This window comes from Chaetura pelagica, unplaced genomic scaffold (assembly GCF_000747805.2).
Source record: "Chaetura pelagica isolate M959 unplaced genomic scaffold, ChaPel_1.0 scaffold234, whole genome shotgun sequence".
NCBI classification, from domain to species: domain Eukaryota; kingdom Metazoa; phylum Chordata; class Aves; order Apodiformes; family Apodidae; genus Chaetura; species Chaetura pelagica.
In genome coordinates this window covers 721,382-730,025 of record NW_009952967.1, presented here as the reverse complement: position 1 = coordinate 730,025, position 8,644 = coordinate 721,382, and the positions used below count along the sequence as shown (strand labels likewise).

The 8,644-nt window shown below is 51.6% G+C and overlaps 1 protein-coding gene across 1 annotated transcript; it reads left to right on the top strand.

The window, feature by feature from the left end:
* The first annotated feature begins 656 nt into the window (after positions 1-656).
* Positions 657-7,447, top strand: RCC2 (regulator of chromosome condensation 2). The gene is made up of 11 exons (XM_009995788.1): positions 657-789; positions 1,950-2,093; positions 2,241-2,372; positions 2,998-3,086; positions 3,368-3,482; positions 3,752-3,918; positions 5,920-6,100; positions 6,194-6,299; positions 6,441-6,513; positions 6,643-6,720; positions 7,334-7,447. Exons 1-11 carry the CDS (start codon positions 657-659, stop codon positions 7,436-7,438), a joined length of 1,323 nt encoding a protein of 440 aa, XP_009994090.1. The 3' UTR covers positions 7,439-7,447.
* The last annotated feature ends 1,197 nt before the right edge of the window (positions 7,448-8,644 follow it).

Genomic DNA, 8,644 nt, shown 5'->3' with positions numbered 1-8,644 from the left:
TCCCTCCATGTCCCAGATGTCCCCAGGGGCTCCTACGTCCCAAATACCCTCCATGTCCCCTCTGATGTCCCTCGTGTCCCCCCATGGCCCCTGGTGTCCCCCATGGCTCAGATGTCCCCAATATCCTCCATGTCCCAGCTGTCCCCAGGGGCTCCTACGTCCCAAATACCCTCCATGTCCCCTCTGATGTCCCTCGTGTCCCCCCATGGCCCCTGGTGTCCCCCATGGCTCAGATGTCCCCAATATCTTCCATGTCCCTAGTGTCCCCCATGTCCCCCACATCCTCTATGTCCCACATGTCCCCTGTGGCCCAAACGTCCCCATGTCCCTGATGTCCCGTGTCTCCCATATCCTCTGTGTTTTCTATGTCCTGCATGTCCCTGGTGTCCCCCATGTTCTCCATGTCCCCAGTGTCCCCTGTGTCCCCCATGTCCCTTCCATCCTCTTCTGTCCCCTCAACGTCCCCCATATCCCAGATGTCCCCCTATCCCCTGCATCCTCTATGTCCTGCATTCCCCCCATGTCCCCTGATACCCCGTGTGTCTCCAAATCCTCCTGTGTCCCTGATGTCCCCCATGTCCCTACATCTCCTTCTGTCCCCTCATGCCCCCCACATCCCCCATGTCCCAGATGTCCCCCGTGTTCCCTCCACCCCGATGTCCCCCGGGTCACTGACCCTTTCCCACCCCCTGCAGAAGCTGGAGGGCTCCAAGTTTCGGGGACAGCTCCTCATCTTCGGGGCCACCAACTGGGACTTGATCGGCCGTAAAGAAGTGCCTAAGCAACAAGGTGAGACCCGGGCACCTGCCCTGGCCTTGGAACCCAATTATTAACACCTTCTTTCTATTAATTTCTATTTAATATTTTTATTCCTATTTTTGAGGGGTTTCCTTCAACCAGTTGCAGGTTGCAAATCTGGAGTGTCTTGAGCCTCAGCAAAATAAACACATTGCTTATGCCTTGATATTTGATTCATTTGGTTTTCCTGCTTATTTTTCCATCCAAATATTTAGTGACTTGGCAATTCATTAATTTTTGGAGAGTGTTCTTTTTGGAGGGTGTTATTATCTTGTAATCTGGGCCAGAACTCAGGGTCAGAACTTGACCTCCTGCAAAGCAAAGCAAACACTCTGCTTACTTTTGATGCATTTATATTAAAACAATTTCGCTGCTTGATACCTCATTAATTTTATTATTATTAATTAATATTAGAAGGCATCACAGTTGCACATTATAACCTGGGCCAGGATTTGGGGGGTGGGACGTTCCAAATCTCCCACAGAGCGAAATAAACTCACTCCTTATTTTTTATGCATTTTAGTTTCATTAATTTTTCTGCTTCGTTTTCCTTCATTTATATTTCAATAATTTATTTCATATTCATTAATTCTGGGAGGAGTCACAGTTGCACGTTATAATTTAGGCCAGAAATTAGGGTGCACTGGATCTTCAAAGCAAAACGCTGCTTCTTTTCCATGCATTTATATTCATATTCATGTTTCTGCTCGGTTTTCCCTGCATTTATACTTCATTAATCTGCTTTATTAATTAATTCTGGGAGGAGTTGGCAGTTCCATAATGTAATCTGGGCCAGAGCTTGGGCTGCATCACCTCTCCAAAGGAGAACAGACACCCTGCTTGGTTTGGCTGCATTTCGATGAAGTTAATCCTGCTTTTAATGCGTTTATCTTTAATTAATTTCATTAACGTCTTCGCTCGTTAATTTGGGGGGAGTCACAGCTGCAAATGATCACCTGGGCCAGATTTTGGGCTGCATCCTAGGCTCCTTGCAGAGCAAAAATCATTTGCCCTGTGGACTTTTTTGCCTCGATATCGGTGCGATCGGTGGTTGCGCCGCTTCTTTCATCCGAATTATTGTTATGATTTCTGTTTGAATTATTATTTAACGGGTGAATGGTGATTAACTCTGATGTTTTTTTGGAATGCAGTTGCATATCGTAACCTGGGCCAGAACTTGTGGGGGCCTCACAGGTACGGGTGTCTCTCAGGGATCCAGGTGAGGAGCGTGGTGTCGGGCCCCTGCGCCGCTCACAGCCTCCTCATCACCACCGAGGGCAAGCTCTGGAGTTGGGGTGAGCACCAAAGGGGCACCCCAAGAATTTCCACCCCCCCACCCAGGGGTGCAGCTTGGAGAGGTGCTGGAAGGCTGCATCTTCCTGTTTGGCTGCCAAAAATGAAGCAAAAGAGGAAAAAAAAAAAAAGGTGCTTTTTTTGGCCAGGTCGCAATGAAAAGGGGCAGTTGGGCCACGGGGACACCAAGAGGGTGGAGGCCCCGAAGCTCATCGAGGTACTGGGGGGTGAGGCCATTGTAGCAGCAGCTTGTGGGAGAAACCACACCCTGGCACTGACAGGTATGGGGGAACCTTGGGTGTTGGGGAGTCATGGAATGGTTTGGGTTGGAGGGACCTTCAAGATTATCTAGATCCAACCCCCTGCATGGGCAGGGACACCTCCCACCAGCCCAGGCTGCTCCAAGCCCCATCCAACCTGCCCTTCAACACTGCCAGGGATGGGGCAGCCACAGCTTCCCTGGGCAACCTGGGCCAGGCTCTCACCACCCTCACACCAAAGAATTTCCTCCTCATGTCCAACCTCAATCTCCCTCTTCCAGTTTCAATCCATCCCCCTCATCCCATCCCTCCCTGCCCTTGTCCCAAGTCCCTCCCCAGCTTTCCTGGAGCCCCTTCAGGCACTGGAAGGTGCTCTAAGGTCTCCCTGGAGCCTTCTCTTCTCCAGGCTGAACACCCCAACTCTTCCAGCCTGTCTCCAGAGCAGAGCTGCTCCAGCCCTTGGGTCATCTCTGGCCTCCTCTGGACTCTCTCCAGGAGCTCCATGTCCTTCTTACGTTAGGGGCTCCAGAACTGGCCCCACCTCTGTAGGGGTTGTCTCACCAGAGCAGATTGGGGACAAATTGTCTGAAATGGGCCCATTTTACCACCAAAACCACCCTTTTTTAATACTGTTTTGGCCTTGCAGAGAGTGGCTCCGTGTTCGCCTTTGGGGAGAACAAGATGGGGCAGCTGGGGTTGGGCAACCAGACAGATGCTGTGCCCAGCCCTACGCAGGTAGGACCACTCCCTTCCCTATTTCCCCTCCCCTTTTGGGGTGAAAACCCGGCAGATTTGGGCTTTTCTCATCAAAAAGACCCTAAGCCCCTTAAAGACATCAGATCATCCCTCACTGCGACGCTGCTTTGCTGCTGCAAAGAAATGCCAAGAGGGATTGAAAAGAAAACCCCCAGAGTTGGGGATTTTTGGGGGTTCCTCTGTGGAAATGGAGCTTTTTTTTGCCTTTTTTTCTCTCTTTTTTTCTTTTTTTAATCCCCTTTTTCTGCTTCTCCCTGCAGATCATGTACAACGGGCAGCCCATCACCAAACTGGCCTGCGGGGCTGAGTTCAGCATGATCATGGATTGCAAAGGAAACCTCTACTCCTTTGGGTGCCCCGAGTATGGGCAACTGGGTATGGTGCTGGTTTTTGGGGTGATTTCCCAAAATTTTGAGCTATTATGGGGCTGGGGAATGGAGAAAGATCATTTCCCTGCCTCAGTTTCCCCAATGTGGCCAACTCAAGCATCGCTGCCCTGTCCCTCCAGTGAAAAGAGTGGGGTGGGAGCTGTAGATCCAGAGGGGAGATCTCCAAAGAGGAGAGTGGATTTCTGCAGGGAATTGGGATTTGGGGGGGGGAAAGGAAAAGGGGGATGTGGGACACCCAAGTTGTCACCCCTACAGGGCACAACTCGGACGGGAAGTTCATCGCCCGGGCGCAGCGCATCGAGTACGACTGCGAGTTGGTGCCGCGGCGCGTGGCCATCTGCATTGAGAAGACCAAGGATGGGCAGATCCTGCCCGTGCCCAACGTGGTGGTGCGGGACGTGGCCTGTGGGGCCAACCACACGGTACAGAGCCATGGGGTGATGGAAACCCAGCCTGGGTTGGGTTAGAGGGATGTTAAGGATCATCTAGATCCAACCCCCTGCATGGGCAGGGACACCTCCCACCAGCCCAGGTTGCTCCAAGCCCCATCCAACCTGCCCTTCAACACTGCCAGGGATGGGGCAGCCACAGCTTCCCTGGGCAACCTGGGCCAGGCTCTCACCACCCTCGTGCTGAAGAATTTCTTCTGCTGGAGCAGCTCTGCTCTGGAGCCAGGCTGGGAGAGTTGGGGTGTTCAGCCTGGAGAAGAGAAGGCTCCAGGGAGACCTTAGAGCAGCTTCCAGTGCCTGAAGGGGCTCCAGGAAAGCTGGGGAGGGGCTTGGGACAAGGGCAGGGAGGGATGGAATGAGGGGGAATGGATTAAAACTGGAAGAGAGGACATTGAGGTTGGACATGAGGAGGAAATTCTTCTCTGTGAGGGTGGGGAATTTCCTCTTCGCACTGAAGAATTTCCTCCTCATGTCCAACCTCAATGTCCTCTCTTCCAGTTTTAATCCGTTCCCCTTGCCCTCTCACTACAAGCCCTTTTCCATGGTCCCTGCCCAGCTTTCCTGGAGCCCCAGCAGGATTTGCAGTGGGCATTAATTGATGACAGATTTGCAGCAGTTTGAATGTGTGTGTCAGTGTTTGCAGCAGGCAAGGACCAGTTCTTGCAGCACCCCTTGAAGGGTACATTTTGCAGAGTGCAGGTGAAAACCATTTCTGGCAGCAGTGGGTTTAAAGCTCAGTATTTGCAGGGTGCATTTGAGGCTGGGGAGTTGCAGCCCTGCAGTTTAGGAGAAATCCTGGCAGGAAGGATGGAATTTTGCAGGTCAATTTAAGGATCCGGATGTGCCTTGTATGTGTAAGGAGAAATACTTAAGGATACTTAAGGATGGAGGTTTTTGTGTGGAATGATGAAGATCTGCAGGGAGCAACCAAGGGCCAAAATCACCATGTGTATAGGGACAAATATTTGCAGGGTGCATTTAAGGATTTGCTGGGTGCATTTAAGGATGGAAATCTGGGTACAAGGCTGAACATTTGCAGGATGCTTTTCAGAATGAAATGTTTTGCAGCCCTCATGTCAGGATCAATCTTTGCAGTGTGGGTTTAAGGATCAAGATCTGTAGGGAGCATTTGAGGATCAATATTGGCAGGATGCATTTAAGGATGGGAATCTGTGGGTACAAGGCTGAACATTTGCAGGATGCATTTAAAGATGAAGTTTTGCAGCCTGCATGTCAGGATCAAGACTTGCAGTGTGGGTTTAAGGGTAAATATTTTCAGGGTGCATTTGAGGATAAATATTTGCAGGATGAATTTAAGGTTGGGAATCTGCAGGCTGGGTACAAGGCTGAACATTTGCAGCCTGCATGTGAGGATTGAGGTTTGCAGGATGCATTTAAGGCTAAATCCTTGCAGTGGGCATATCAGGCTAGAGATCTGCAGGATGGGTTTAAGGAGAAATATTTTCCGGGTGCATTTGAGGACACAGATTCACAGGATGCATTGAAGGATGAAGTTTTGCAGCCTCCACATCAGGATAAATATTTGCAATGTGTGTTTAAGGATCAATATTTGCAGGGTGAATATTTGCAGGATGCATTTACTGATAAATATTTTTACTGTGCATTTAAAGGCAAATATTTGCAGGATGCATTGAAGTAGAAATATTTGCAGGGTGCATTTGAGGGTACAGATTTGCAGGGTAAATTTAAGCACAAATATTTGCAGGATGCATTGAAGTATAAACATTTGCAGGGTGCATTTAAGGGTAAATATTTGCAGGATGCATTTAGTGATAAATATTTTTACTGTGCATTTAAGGGTCAATACTTGCAGGGTGCAGGTCAGGGTACAGCTCTGCAGGGAGCACTGACACTTGCAGCAGTCGGTGCCTGGTGTTGTGGGTGCTGCAGCTTTCCCTGCGCTGAGCTGCTGGGGTCTCAGCTGCTGACAAAGGGGTGTTTCTCCCTCCCCAGCTTGTCCTGGACTCTCAGAAACGTGTCTTCTCCTGGGGCTTCGGAGGCTACGGGCGGTTGGGCCACGCTGAGCAGAAGGATGAGATGGTGCCTCGACTGGTCAAGCTCTTTGACTTCCCGGGGCGCGGGGCGGTGCAGATCTATGCCGGTTACACCTGCTCCTTCGCCGTCAGTGAGACAGGTTGGGATGGGGGCTTTTCCAAGGAAATCTGGCATTCCCTTGGGAGTTTTGGGGGAGCTGCCAGAGCTTGGAGGGCAATGTGTGACTTTGCAGGTGGCTTGTTTTTTTGGGGGGCCACCAACACCTCCCGGGAGTCCACCATGTACCCCAAAGCTGTGCAGGACCTTTGCGGCTGGAAAATCCGCAGCCTGGCCTGTGGGTAAGTCCAGTTTCAACCTTTTCCCCCAAAAAAACCAATAATCCTGATTTCCTGGGGTTTTTGGGGTGCAGCCACCTGAGGGGCTGTGTTTTTTTTGGGGGGGGAAAAGATGTGGGGTCACCCTGCCTTGCACCCCTGCAGGAAGAGCAGCATCATCGTGGCAGCGGATGAGAGCACCATCAGCTGGGGCCCTTCACCCACCTTTGGGGAGCTGGTAAGGGGGATTTATTGGGGACCCCCCCACCCCTCGACCCCCCAAAACCGCTAGTGGGAGGGATCTGCTGCTCCCCACCCCCCACACATTGATTTCCTTCCCCCCCTTTCCATGGGATGCTCTTGGCAGGGCTACGGGGACCACAAGCCCAAGTCCTCGACGGCCGCCCAAGAGGTGAAGACCCTGGATGGGATCTACACAGAGCAGGTGAGTGGGGGACCCTTCCAGAGGGTGTGTGTGGAATTCCACCCCCCCTTAAAAAACTATGGTGGCTGAGGCCTTACACAACTCATCATACCCGTGGGGTGCTGATAGGAGGGCATGTGGGACCCTCAGCTTAAATAAATAGGGTAGCTGAGGCTGTACACAACTCATCACATCTATGGGGTGCCGGAAGGGGGGTGTTTGGCTCCTCTGTCCTTCAATAAATACAGGGGCTGAGGCCATACACAATTTATCACACCCATGGGGTGCTGGAGGTAGGGTGCGTGGGCCCCTCACCTTCAATAAATATGGTAATTTGAGGCTGTACACAACTCATCCCACCCTTGGGCTCCTGCAGGGAGGGTGTGTGGGCCCCTGTCCTTGAGCAAACGGGGTAGCTGAGGCTGTACACAACTCATCCCACTCGTGGGGTGCTGGAAGGAGGGTGTTTGGCTCCTCTGTCCTTCAATAAGTACAGTGGCTGAGGCCATACACACCTTCTGACACCCATGGGGTGCTCAAACGTGGCCCTGGATAAAAGTGGTGGGTAGGAGGGGTGATAAACCCAGCAGGGCCGGGTCCCGTGCCTCAGTTTCCCCCCCCCCGTCCCCCCCAGGTGGCCATGGGCTACGCCCACTCCCTGGTGATCGCCCGCGACGAGCCCGACGCTGAGAAGGAGAAGCTCCGCAAGCTGCCCGAGTACAACCCCCGCACCCTCTGAGGGGAGCCCCCCAGAAGCCCCCCCTGGGGACCCCCCCTAAACCCTCCCCAGGGACCCCTCCAACCCCCTGGGGACCCCCCCTGACCCCCGCTTTTCCAAGCCAGCAGCGGCTCTAACTACCTGTCCTCCCATTTCCAAAGCTTTGGGGGGGGTGGGTGTTTTCTTGCCCCCCCCGGGCTTTTCTAAACCCCTGAGCGTAGCAGGATCTTTTGGCACATCCAGGCTTCTGATTTGTTTGGTTTTTTTGGTATTTTCTTTCTTGGGGGGTGTATTAATTTTTTTTTTTTATGAGTTTCATTTAATTTCTAGCATTTTGCATCACTTTCTACCCCCTTTCAGCCACAAACCTCCCCAGCTCGGGGTAAAATCGGGGACCTGAAGAGCAGCTACAAAACACCTTTATTTTCCCTCCCCCAACCTTTTTCTTCCCAATATTCCATTCTTTGGCATTTTCCCTCAAATACCCCCCATTTTGGGTGCTATAATATATATTGGGGGGGGTTCCCCTCCCTACACACACTCCTCTCCAGCATCCCTTTTCCAGGAGGGATTCAGGATCCCACCTCCCCTCCAAACTCATCATTTGGGGGGTTCCCCTCCCCACTAGCTCAGCCCTCGCCCACCCCGGGGAGATCTCAGGTATGATGAGGGGAGCCCCAAAGCTTTTTCTTTCCCTCCCCTAATTATTAATTCATTAATTATTATGAATTCATTCTGCCTGGTATCAGCCCAAAGTCCCTCCTACGACGCTGTGCACTGTGCTGGAGAAACGAGGTGCCTTTTTTGAGCAGAGCTCAAGCTCTGCCTCCACGTAACCCAAGGGTGATTTTTTTTGGGGGGGTTGTTTTTCTTTTAATCTATTTTTATGATGATTTTTCAGCTTTTAAGGGTTATTAAACGTTTAAGTTCTTGGAAGTCCTTTCTCCCCGAGGGGTCGCGCCCGTTCGGCGAGTTTGGGGTTCGAAAAACCAACAAGATTTTGGTTTTGGGGTGGTTTTTGTTGTTTTCATTCACTTTGGGGTTGGGGATTATTTTGGGGGACTTTTTTTGGGGGGTTTAGAAACAAAATATCCAGGACAGGGAAGAGCAGCCGGGTGGAAAAGTCCAATAATCCGCTTTTTTTAGCAATATTCCTTTTTTTGGGGGGTTGTGGTACCAGCGGATGCTGCAGCCCCATTAAAAAGGAGGGGGGGGGGGGATCACCCA